Here is a 13030-nt window from a genome sequence, read left to right as displayed (position 1 = left end):
GTTTTCCCCCTCATACACACACACACACACACACACACACACACACACTGTTGAGTCCGTTATTAATTCATGTAAATTAAATGAGTCACTAAGCTGCTGCTCTGTAGGTGTTAATAACTGTATAGACGACACAGTTCAGATATCAGGTGATTAAGTGCCTTTGACTCGATGTAGCTGATCAATACTCAGTGATATTTATCTGCATTAATCAGGTGTTTATGAGTCAAGATCAGATTTTTGTAATTCAGTGAAGATCCATCAGAAAAAGGACCAATTTATGACCTGAATGTTGTTTGAAAAATTTGTTTGTTTGTTTTTAATTGCTGTCATCATTAAAAACAACTGTGACTTTTAAAAAGGATAATTCTGCTTTAATAAAACTTGTCGTCATGTTCAAACTACACAAATAAGACAAGTTATAATAAACTGGAATTATCCTTTAAATAACTGCAGATCTTTGTTTAACTAAACTGTGATTCTTTGACACTGATTTCTATGTTGAACCAGTAAATAAAAATAAAATAAATAAAACATTTCAACGTGATCTGATTGTTTTTATCATCATGTTGTTGGATTTTTTCTGTACAAACCGGCACATAAAAAAAAAAGAAAGAAAGAAGCACTGCAGTCCGACATAAATGTTGACGAGTTCGACCAACGACCGTCAACACCGAGTCTGAGTTTAGAGAGAAGCAGTTTGTGTCCGTTGAGTTGAACCTACATGAGCTTCTGTTTCTTCCGAGCCTGAAACTGCTCCGTTTTGCTTTTGATGGACTTGACGAGCAGAGACAGTCCGGGGTCCATCGCTTTCTTCGCCGAGGCGTCCGCAGGCGGCGGAGCGTCAGAGTCTTTTTGCCGTTTACCCGCGGCGGCCTCCGCAACCTGTGTGGGCGCGGCGGCAACGGCGGCCTTCGGAGCGCTGACGGCGTCCTCCATGCGGCGATGCTCGTCCTCTCGCCGCCGCTGCTTCTCGGCCTCGATGCTCTGCGTGGCTTTGGTCTTCTTGTAGCTCGGGTGAGACGGGTCCAGGTTGAACAGGTGAGAGGTGAACATGGCCTGGAAACGAGGGTCTTTAACATCCACCTGGAGACACGAGAAGATAGGATCAAAATAAAATAAAAAAACACTTGTTTTGCATGTTTTACCCAAATTTAACCACAAATTATGCAATTATTCGTCTTAAACTTCCTTCCATCCAAGGAGTCACAACTTTCATCATATCCATGAAAACAAACTTGCAGATTAGATTTTTGTCAATTTGAGATCATTGATGATGTCTGTAAACATCATCGATTAACAGTTCTGCCGTTTATAACTGTCGGTCTCATAATCAGACTGAATCTGACATCATGTTCATCTTAGTCGAAGTGTTTCAGACGTGTTTTTCAGTCGTCTGATGGAACAGAGACTAGGGATGTGCAGACAGTCCAGTATTAGAATTTGTATCTGAATAAAAGTGAAAAGAGGCTTAAAAATCCTGTTTTTGTTTTTCTGACACTTTTAATTTTAGAAAATTCCTATGGGCCATTTTAGTTACATAGGTGGCGCTAGAGAGCACATTTTGGCACTTTAGGGGTTAATTTTTACATTTTATCAAATTTTTCACCAGACCTGATGTGTGTGCCAAATTAGGTGAGTTTTTGAGCATGTTTAGGGGGTCAAATTAAGGGTTTAAGTGGCGTAATAATAAAGAAACAAACAAACACATGAAAAACAATAGGACTACTATTTTACAGTATTCCTCTGCCTTTTGGGCTCGGTCCCTAATAAATAAATAATAAATAATTTCCCTTTTAGTTTGGTTTAGTTTATCTGTATGAGTTTCCTCCTCTCTCCATGTTTGAAACTTTACCTTTTAAATTAGTGGATCTTCTAGTTTTAGCCAATGAATGATGAACTTCACCTAATAATGTTTGTTTTTTTATATTTGCATACTGATCAAATGGTCCAAACCTGAACAGTTTAACAAATGAAACTTTGTGTTTCAGTTAAAATCAGACTGAAAGTTTCACCTGGAAGTCGTCGTTCTGCGGCTCTTCGCCTTTCTTCAGCAGCTTCTTCTTCTTCTTCTTGCTCAGGTTCTGCTGCTCTACGATCTTGTCGTAGTTAAAGTGTTTGTGTTTGGCGTCGTCGGCGTCGTCCTCCATCAGCAGAGCCATCTCAGCCTGCACACACACACACACAGGTTTAGATGTTAACATGACAAAATATTTTCTTCTGAGTATAATTTTGTTGATTTTTTTCAGTGATGAGCTCAGCTGGGTTTGACCTCTGACCTTTTGTCTCTCCAGCTCCTCTTCCTCCTCAGGTGTCCGCTCCTCTTCCTCCTCCAGCTTCTTCTTCTTCCCCTTTGATTTCTTCTTCAGGTCTGCAGACACATCAGCAAACACGATACTGAACCTTTATGATCAACACGCTCCATTACTAAACAACCTGAACTCAAAGGTCCTCTTACTTAAGTTTATGGAAACTTTCAACTGCATCTCATAATAATCTTAAGTAAGTGGACTATTGAGCTGAGATTATTTTGTTACACAAACTGTCACCAAACATTCAGAGTGAACTTTCCAAAGAGACCAAATCTGCACGTTAGATTCAACCAATATGTTTGAGATTATTTATATTATAAACAGTATATTTTTATATAAGATAATAAATAATCTACATGTGATCTGTGAGTCACACTAACTTTACTCTGTTCAGCTGTTATAAACATTCAGGGAAACACAAAAAGACGTCTGTTAGTACTTGCATCCTGTTTTTTTTCTCTTTTTTGATCATGTTCTGAATGTTTGAATCAATATTTGTGAATAACGTCATTAAAACGTATCCGATAGTTGTTGATCTTCCAGTTCGGACCGACGCTGCCGTCCAACACAAAGACAACAACACCGCTGTGACTGACTGTCTGATCGATTGATTGATAAACTGAAAGTATTGATCACCTGTAGCACCGAGCTCCTCAGCGAAGAACGGGTCACTGAGGTCGACGTCTGGAGGAAGCTCGTCATCGCTGAGCTCTTCCTCGTCAGCTCCCTGATTAAAGACAAAATATATCATATATCATATATAATATATCATATAAAGTGTTTCTGATGTCTGATTAATATTTCTGTCTACGGATCATCTGAAATTAATATTGTTCAGTGTTCAAACACGCTTGTTAATTATTAATTGGGTGTCTGTGATGCTGCTTCTTGTCTGCAGACTCACCTGTTTTTTCTGAGTTTTCTTCTTCTTCTTCTTGTCTTTCTTCTTCTCCAGGAACTCCTCCCAGGGCGTCAGCTTGTCCTTCCCCTCCATCTTCTTCTTCACCAGCTGCTCCGTCGTCTCCTTCAGTCCTGCACGCACAAAAATACACAGTCAGCTGACTGCGGCTCGCAATACCTCACAATACCTGGCAGAGCCTTATAGAGCCTGTAAAAACCCACAGAGGTCAAAGAGGTCACCGTGGACGAGACTTATTTGATAAAACAACAAGAAGGAGACTTTGTCTGGCAGCTCTGTGAGGATTTACAAATAAACATCCTTCATCCTGAGGGGAACAAATAAATAAAATAAATATAAAATATCACTTGAATCCATCTGACAGTTGTTGAGATATTTCACTCAAAACCATAAATGTTCAAATCACGCTGGAGGAAAAGTCAGAAGGATTCATGTCAAACCATCTGGTAGCTGTTCAGATATTTTATTCTCCAGCTGCTAACTGTCGCTAAAAACAAAGTAAACCATTAAAAAACAGGAACTTCTGCTGTTGTCTGGAGACAAATTGTATTTTTTTTATAGATCATTACATTGTTTGTATGTATCAGGATGTTTATAGTGTGAGACCTTTCAATAATTGTGCCGACATGATGTCATAATCTTGATCTGAGTCCTTAAATATCTGTTACCTGCTGATACAGAGTCGGATATTTATATTTATATCGCAGCAAAAAGAAATATGTAATGATGATTTAAAATGTGTCTACGGTGGCCCTGAAGTACAAATCACAATGACAAATAACAAAACACGACCGGAAAAGCAGAAAACACAACAACATTAACTTCTACTGGAAAAGGTGTGCTGTCGACAAAGCTTGTTGCTGATTGGACGGACGCACTGTCTGTCTTTTTAACAGGAAGGAGGCGCTGTTCTATCTATCTATCTATCCATCTATCCTTCTATATATATATATATATGAAAGCATGTGGAGTTTTTTGGGGTTTTTTTTACGTCACACGAAGAACAGAAAATCAAAGTAATACATTGATTGTTTATCCTGTTATGAGTCAAGTTGAACAGCTTTGGGCGGAGACTACACAGACCCCAAATGAAGGCGGACAGCGCCTCCTTCCTGTTAAAACAACAAGACAGCGCGTCCATCCAATCAGCAACAAGCTTTGTGTTTTGTCATTTGTCGTTGTGATGTGCACTTCAGGGCCACCGTACGTGTCTGACAGACTGAAACAACCTTCAGCTGCTTAAACCAAATACTGAAGGTCCTGGTTCAAAACAATTCAATTATTGATCTGATATTAAAGTTTGACTGAAACTTATTATAACAATATATTGACTGATATTCTCATGTTATTTCCATAAACTCGTGTTCGATAAGAATCTCTTGTTATAAAATAATAAATAACATTTTACAGTGTAAATATGATCTGTTTTGTGGACGTAGGTGATCATGGAGACGTTACCTGGCACCCAGGTGATCTCCATCTCCATGCTTTTGTCCTCCTGGATCTTCTTCTCTTTGTCCTGGATGCCTTTCAGCAGCTGTCTGTACTTGGAGATCTGCTCCTCACTTTTCTTCTTCTTCTTCTTCTTCTTCTCCTCCTCCTCTACGACGGGCTCGTCCGTCCGTTCAGCTACAGAAACAACAAAAACATTAAAAACCTCGTCAAAAGGTTTAAAACAATATGTGTGACTGAAGTAAAGTTTTATCGTCTCACCCTCCGCTGTGTCGTCTTCCTCTCCAAACACAAACCCTCCATCTTCACCCTCCTCTTCTTCTTCACTGGAGGAGGCCAGGTAGGCGTTGAAGTCCATGTCCAGCAGCTCTTTCTTGTCGAACTTCCTGTTCAGGGCGGTGACGCGATCGTGATCCGTCTCGTCCCACGTTAGCTGCACCTGATTGGTTCAAACAAGTGTCTCATTTTTACTGTTTGTAATGTTTTTTAAGACAGAAACAGTTTTACATCATGAAGCTTAAACCATCAGTCAATTAACTGATTGACAGACAATTATCTGCAACAATTTTATTAATTGATTAACCGTTTTTCTCTCATTTCTGCTTCTGCTAATAATAATAATAATTAGTAGCAGCTCTAGTTTCTATTTATATTGACTTTTGCCGTCATCTTTAATGATAAGAAGCATCGGTCTTCTTACCTTCGAGGTGGAGGCGGCGGTTGAGGTGAAGAGTTTGGGCGTGTAGGCCGTCAGGTTCACGTCTGTCGCCATGTCTTTGGGCTCCTCGTCGAACGTGACGTCATCAGGGATAAACCTGTTCGACAGAGGTTTGAGTTTTGACACAAAGATTAAACGCTCTTCTCTCTGACTGTGTGTTTGAGTGTTGGAAGTTTTAAATTACTGATTTTAATGGTTTTCATGTTTTGTTTGTTTTTTCTTGTACCGGAGGTCCAGAACGGAGCAGCTGCTCTCGTACTCGTAGCCATCACACTCCTCGTAGATCTTGGCGGCCGTGTCAGTCGAGTCACACTCCACCACGGCGTAGAAATACTTCAGACGTTTGAACTGGTAGTCACGCATCTTCTCCCTGTAAACCCTGAGAGGACGGACACACACACACACACACACACATCAGACCCAGAGGAAGATCACATCCAGCTGTATCTGTCACAGCAGTTTCTAAAGATTAAATAAAATCCAGGAAGTTGTTTCTGGAAAGATAAGTGATGTGATGAAGTCCTGTTTAGCATGTTAGCAGGAAAACCAACCAGAGTCTCATTAAACCAGATTAAACTAAACAGGTTTGAAACAGGAAACAGGAAACGTGTTTTACTTCTCTTCTTCTGTGTCGTCCTCGGAGTCGTCAGGCAGCGCTTTCAGCTCCAGAGGTCCCTGCGTTTCCTCCACCATCAGCCTCTCCTTCCCAAACTCTGACGGGTAGATCTGGACAACAATACCCAGCATGCACTGCTGTTTATCTCTCATACACACAGACAAAAGTCTCCTGTCCACCATAACAAAACATGTTTGAAAAGTGTCGGTAATCTCCAGATTAGAAGCGTTTACAGCAGCTTTACCTTGACAGACAGCACAGCTCCTCCTTTAGGTGTGAAGGAGTTGAGCAGAGCCAGCAGATCTTTGGCCTTCATCCGGTCCCAGTCCATGTTGCAGACGGCCAGTCGGCCAGAAACCTGAAACACAAACAACAAACAAATAGTTTCACTGGTTTTACGTTTTTTTACTTCAGCGTGTCACACGACCGAGACTCTGCTCACCTCGTCGCTCCGCGGAGCGTCTTTGCACAGCTCTCCCCAGTCGTGTTCGATTTCCTCTTCCTCTCTCCGCAGGATGGCGTCCACGTCATCGTCATCGTCGTCGTCTTCGTCTGAGCTGGTCTCTATGTTGCCCTTCCCCCTGGCCAGATCCGGCCCACTGTCGCTATCGTCCCCTGAATCCAGACCGGACTCCTCCTCCTCCTCGTCCGATCCACTTCCCGCGTCACTCTCCTCCTCTGCATCATCATCCTCATCTTCCTCCTCGCTCCCCTCTGTGACACTGTCTCCAAGGTCATCTTCCTCTGCAGGACGCTGCTCCTCTTCCTCATCTTCTTCCCCTGAGGAAAATAATAAAAAGAGAGTGAAGTTAGAGGCTACAAGGTTCAGATTCACATCTTGACATCACAAAAATATAACTGCAGCCGGAGCAAAAGAAGAAGAAAAAGTCTGTCAGCAGGAACGATATGATCAGTTTGGTCGTTTCCATAATGTTTTATTTCCTATTACAGCAACACTTTCCTGCAGCTGTTCTCAGTAACGATTATTTTGATTATCGATTAATTGATTAGTTGTTTGGTCCATAAAATGTCAGAAAATGTCTTGTTTTGTCCACAACACAAAGACATTCAGTTTACTGTCATAAAGACTAAAGAAACCAGAAAATATTCACATTTAATGAGCTGAAATCAAAGAATTTGGAGCAATATTTTGAGCAATATTGTAGACTGGGAATATCGGATATCGGCAAAAAATCCAATATCGTGCATCCCTGATTTGGCCTATAAAATGCAAGAAAACATCTGCTATAATTCTCCAAACTGACATCTTTAAAAGTTTGTCTGATCAACAAACTAAATCCCAAAAACATTCAGTTTATCATCATGTTTAACAAAGAAAAGCATCAAATCCTCACAAAGCTGAAACCAATAAACGTCTTATTCAATTATCAAAATGTAATAAACTGTTTCATTGAGGCCAAATCAGATTCACACATGAACTGAACGATAATTAAAGTTTTTCTGTCCATAAACTAAACTCCCTCCAATTTAAACATTTAAACATTTAAAGAGACATTTCCTTCTTCTGGATCAAAACTGTAACCAATAATAACCACGTCAATAATCAATCTCTTATTGATCCTTTTGGATTCTGTCGATCTGTGATCATTTCTTCACGTCTGTATCAGCGAACATGAAAACATCTTCTCACCTTCTTCAAAGACTCGGACTCCTCGTTCAGGCTGCTTCACTTCAGCTTTAACGTCTCTGCTCTGCGCTGCTTTTCCTTTCTTCACGTCTGCATCAGCCTTCATCAGATTCTCCTTCACTTTTTTCTTCTTCTTCTTGCCCTCCGCCTTCTTCCTCTTCACATCCCCCTCCTCTTCTTCTTCCTCCTCCTCTGAGTCGGAGAGTTTGTAGAAGCGCTTCAGGTCCTCGGTGGAGGTGTGGTTGATGGGACGGCCTCGTTTGTCGACGGTGTATTTCACCTTGAAGCGCTCGTCGTGAAACATGGACTGGAAACGCTTGTCGATCTTGATTTTGCGTTCTCTCTCGGGCATTTCCCAGAAGCGAGGGTCTTTCTGCACACGCAGGAAACGCTCATCGGCGCCCTGCTTCTTTTTGGACGACATGGCGGCGAAAATCACAGCGTCACCTGCCAGAAAAACAAGACAAGATGTCGGTTAACGTGGACAACAAAGACAACAGTGTCTTAATTCCAAACAGTTTACTTTACATGGAATTCAATGAAAACAATCTAAATAACCTGAATTGTTTTTAATGTCTTTACTTCTGTCAGCCTCTAGCAGATTCTACATGTTTCAAACTTTTTAGGAATTGGTCATTTTACTAATTTAAACTGGTGTCAAAGGCACAAAACTTGTCTGTAATAATGGAAGATTTTTTTGAAAGCCTAAGAAATATCATTTATCATCACTGTAATTACTGTGGTTTTTTTTACTGGTAAACAAGTATGGAGTTTAAAGTAACACTAAAAATGTGTTGACTACTATTAGTTCTGCTTGAATATTTTCTGAAATCAAAGGTATTTGACATCCATCATCAATAATAGAGCCGATGAGATGAACATCAACTGGACAAACTGACAGGTGATTTTTTTTTTATACCAAGAAAATTATCAATTATGTTATCAACTGTAGTAAAAATAAGTAAGAAAGTGAGCCGCTAGGCTGTTTTAGCACACAACTTGTCTCTCGACATTTAAAAAAAAAATTAAATCAATCGGTAATTATTAATGGAAATCAATAGTTTTAGGATCTGGATTCAGAGGAGAGTTTCATAATGAGCCTAAAAAACTGAACCATCTGTTTCATAAAGCAACATAAAGCTAATGTGAGCAACTTGAGTCAAGTCTGGTTCAAAAACTGACTCAGAAACACAGACATCATAAAGACAGAAGTGATTGTTTGTGGCCACAAAGCAGCACATATTAATCATTTAACAAGTCCAGGTTACTGTAGAGATTAGTTTCAATGGTAATTTAGTTAAGACTTATTAACCTTATTTATTAATCTGAATTTCCTCAAATACACCTGATTTAACTAGCAATCTGGCTTTAAACACCCCTGAGGACCAAGTAAATCTGAAAAGTTGAAAAGACAAGTTCAGGAATGTTCAAGTGTGTCTTAAACCAGCAGTCAGGTGTCCATAGTAACAGTGAAAGAGGTTTTCCTCGCTGTAATCATTCCTCCTGTTCATACTGGATATTAAAAGATCCTTCAAATGTGCTTTCAATGTAAAAAAATGCATTTAAAAGTCTGTGTGAAGCTTATATTCAGCTTCAGCAGTCTGAGTTAGTCACATCAAGTGGATATCTGACACATTTACAGTCTTTTTAGCATCAAATTCCCTCTTTGTGTTTCCTCGGACAGTGTTTCCCTGTTGAGCTGCAGGTGGAAGTATAGTAACAAAAAGAGGGACTTTGGCACTAAAAAGACTGTAACGTTGAAAGATATCTACTTGATTTGACTCATTAGGACGCTGAGGCTTCATATTAGCTTCAGATAAACTTTTAAATACATTTTTGCACAGAAGGAGGACTGTGGATTTTGTCCTCCATCACTTCCATTGTAAGGTCATTATGAAGGGATCTTCTAATGGTCAGTATGAACAGGAGGAATGATTACAACAAGAAAAACAGCTTTAATGTTCATTTACGCTCCTGACTGTTGTTTTAAGACACATTGTGAACTCGTCTTTTAAGCCTGAAGTTACTGTTATAAAGTGTTTGTGTCGCCTCACATGTAAACAATATGTAAACAGTAAACATTTAGTAACGGCGGGAAAACCAGACAACAGCAAACACAACACTGCGCATGCACGTCCTTAAAAAAAAGCACACTAAAATCAGTTTTAAACATTTTAAAAATGTTAAGCTTAAATCTTTACCGATATCTCTCCGGTCTCCTGCTACACGTGTTTTCCCGGCATGCCACGCTTCCGTGACCTAACTCTCTGCCCGCCCCTTTGCTGCTAAGGCAAGCGAAGAGGGACAAACATAAGAAAACGTGCACTGAGGATACAGGAGCCGTTTCTGACCACAAATACGAGTTTTTCACATCAAGAAACTAATATTCAGAGATGGAAAGTAACCAACTACATTTACTCAAGTACTGTACTTAAATTACAATAAAGTACTTGTACTTAACTTGAGTATTTCCATGTGATGCTAATTTATACTTCCACTCCACTACATTTCAGAGAGAAATATTGTACTTCCTACTCCACTACATTTATTTGACAGCTTATATAATATGATTCTTGTTTTATTCTTGTGGAGAGGGACGTTGCGACACTTTTACTTTTATTGTTTTTGCAATTTAAGGTGATAAATGTACAATTACAGATCACAGCAACATATGAAGCCCTAACAAACTATTGTACGTATCTAAAGGGTTTAAATTATTTAGATAAAAATCAGTTCAACCGTCTTCTTCACTTTTAAAGCACTATTAATCAAATATCTTAATAATGTCACTGTTCTCTCGTGACTTATGGATGATGGTATAACTGTATTTTTGTACTTTTAACTTCTTTTGATTATTAGTGTTAATTTTTGCTAAAATTATTCACCAGTTAATTTAATGAAAATTAATTGTCAGCTATGTTTTTTTAAATAAAGTTTTAATTGCTGGAGTCATTTCTAAGGCAACAGTGCAGATTATTCTGTGGTTTCATTGTCTCAAATGTGTGAATATTTAATTTTACATATTTGAAAACACTATTTTTGGACATTTCATAGACTAACCTGATAAATGATTGATAATAAAAATAATCAAAAGAGTAATCAATGGTTGAAATGATTGTTAGTTGCAGCCCTACTTTTATTAGAATTGGTATTTGTGGTGGCAAAAGTCACTGCACTGGTAATTATAGTGGTTTACATATTTGTATTGACGTTTTTAAATGTTTGGTCCAGTTCCAGGCTGTGATCCAGTTCCGTAGTTTTCATTCAGACCTTCATAATCCAGTTCCGCATTTTCCGTCCTTCTTTTCCCTGAGGTCATTCAATGTGGAGGACAGGAAGAAGTCGGTTCAGATGTTGCACAATGCTCAGATATTAGAGTATCTGTGTTTTTAATCCTCAGCTGACTTGCTGACCTGCTCTGTGAAGCAGCACCATGAGCAGCAGAGTGTGCGGGAGAGTCCTGCAGAGGCTGCAGGCAGCCGGATCCCCCTCTGCAGCCTCCTCAGGCAGCTGGAGCTGCAGACTGCAGGCAGGGCCGAGGTGTGAGCCATGCAGAGGGCTGTCAGTGGCAAGCAGAGGAACCATGAATGTGTTCGACAGGACGATGAAGAGGAGGCAGAAGAACTGGGCGGCAGCTCTGCAGGAAAGCCACCAGTTTGACTACCTGAGAGACGAGGTGAGTTCAGACTGTCAGCCAATAATCCTGCAAGAGAACAACCTCTTTTTAAACTATTGTATTCATTCTGTTTTGAATATTTGTCATGTAACATACAAAACATCATCATCAAAACAGTTGAAAATATAAACATAACAGTATGAAACCCATAAAATATCACTTTCTTCTAAAAAATCTTTGATGTGATTCCTGGATTGAACGTGTGTAACTTACATGATGTCATTAACCTCTTATGATGTAAGAGTTTGAACCAGGTGTTAATAGTTAAAACTTGATGCAGGAAAACTACTGATCTTCATCAGCAGATAGAATTTGCCGAGTTGTCACCAGATGTTTTATATATTCTTATTTTTTTAAGTTTGGTTTCAAAGTTCATACTTGAAAATGAGAAAATTATAGTCCTGATTTATTGATTATGATATGATTAAAGTAGGATGAAACCCAACGATACATTTTTATCATAAAGAATTCAAACGCTGAAGTCATTTCCATCTAAAGAATCCTGTAGAACAATTTGTTTAAAGTTCTTTTATAACTGGACAGCACGCATATAGCGCTTTGCTAGTTTTATCAAGTCATGGTTAATCCTGATTAGTCCTAAACGGTCATGGTCAGTCCTGCACGGTCCTGGTCAGTCCTGGTTGGTCATGGTTAGTCCTGGTTGGTCATGGTTAGTCCTGGTTGGTCCTGGTTAGTCCTGATTAGTCCTGGATGGTCATGGTCAGTCCTGGACGGTCCTGGTCAGTCCTGGTTGGCCATGGTTAGTCCTGGTTGGTCCTGGTTAGTCCTGATTAGTCCTGGACGGTCATGGTCAGTCCTGGTTGGTCATGGTTAGTCCTGGTTGGTCCTGGTTAGTCCTGATTAGTCCTGGTCGGTCCTGGTCAGTCCTGGTTGGTCATGATTAGTCCTAGTTGGTCTTGGTTAGTCCTGATTAGTCCTGGTCAGTCCTGGTCGGTCTTGGTCAGTCCTGGTTGGCCATGGTTGGTCCTGGTTAGTCCTGATTAGTCCTGGTCGGTCCTGGTCAGTCCTGGTTGGTCCTGGTTAGTCCTGGTCAGTCCTGGTTGGTCCTGGTCAGTCCTGGTTGGTCATGGTTAGTCCTAGTTGGTCTTGGTTAGTCCTGATTAGTCCTGGTCAGTCTTGGTCGGTCCTGGTCAGTCCTGGTTGGTCATGGTCAGTCCTGGTTGGTCCTGGTTAGTCCTGATTAGTCCTGGTCGGTCCTGGTCAGTCCTGGTTGGTCATGGTTAGTCCTGATTAGTCCTGGATGGTCCTGGTCAGTCCTGGTTGGTCATGGTTAGTCCTGGTTGGTCTTGGTTAGTCCTGATTAGTCCTGGACGGTCATGGTCAGTCCTGGTCAGTTCTGGTTGGTCATGGTTAGTCCTGGTTGGTCCTGGTTAGTTCTGATTAGTCCTGGTCAGTCCTGGTCAGTCCTGGACGGTCATGGTCAGTCCTGGTTGGTCATGGTTAGTCCTGGTTGGTCCTGGTTAGTCCTGATTAGTCCTGGTCAGTCCTGGTCGGTCCTGGTCAGTTCTGGTTGGTCATGATTAGTCCTAGTTGGTCTTGATTAGTCCTGGTCAGTCCTGGTCGGTCTTGGTCAGTCCTGGTTGGTCCTGGTTAGTCCTGGTTGGTCCTGGTTGGTCCTGGTTAGTCCTGGTTAGTCCTGGTCAGTCCTGGTCAGTCCTGGTTGGTCATGGT

At 40.5% G+C, this 13030-nt stretch overlaps 2 protein-coding genes across 3 annotated transcripts in view; one reads left to right on the top strand and one right to left on the bottom strand.

The window, feature by feature from the left end:
- Positions 1-313: 313 nt before the first annotated feature.
- Positions 314-9964, bottom strand: esf1 (ESF1, nucleolar pre-rRNA processing protein, homolog (S. cerevisiae)). Of its 2 annotated transcripts, none has more exons than XM_044342312.1 (14): positions 9864-9964; positions 7666-8109; positions 6457-6794; positions 6259-6372; positions 6015-6124; positions 5625-5777; positions 5381-5495; positions 4942-5119; positions 4687-4869; positions 3214-3341; positions 2946-3036; positions 2277-2368; positions 2013-2165; positions 314-1083 (listed from the first exon to the last, which is right to left on the bottom strand). In XM_044342312.1, the coding sequence occupies exons 2-14, from the start codon at positions 8084-8086 to the stop codon at positions 718-720; spliced, it is 2442 nt and encodes an 813-aa protein (XP_044198247.1). In that variant the 5' UTR covers positions 8087-8109; positions 9864-9964; the 3' UTR covers positions 314-717. The 2 variants fall into 2 exon arrangements, with proteins under 2 accessions (XP_044198247.1, XP_044198248.1); XM_044342313.1 differs by having other exon boundaries at positions 4687-4857.
- A 997-nt stretch (positions 9965-10961) lies between these two features.
- The window catches only part of ndufaf5 (NADH:ubiquinone oxidoreductase complex assembly factor 5), a 19537-nt gene continuing 17468 nt past the window's right edge, over positions 10962-13030 (top strand). The window contains exon 1 of the mRNA XM_044342916.1: positions 10962-11338. Within this exon, the coding sequence (XP_044198851.1) occupies positions 11096-11338 (243 nt within the window). The 5' untranslated portion in view covers positions 10962-11095. The remainder of the gene's footprint in view (positions 11339-13030) is intronic.

Source organism: Thunnus albacares, chromosome 3, assembly GCF_914725855.1.
Source record: "Thunnus albacares chromosome 3, fThuAlb1.1, whole genome shotgun sequence".
Taxonomy (NCBI): Eukaryota; Metazoa; Chordata; class Actinopteri; order Scombriformes; family Scombridae; genus Thunnus; species Thunnus albacares.
The sequence above is the reverse complement of the archived record's forward strand: the minus strand, read 5'-3'. Positions and strand labels throughout refer to the sequence as shown.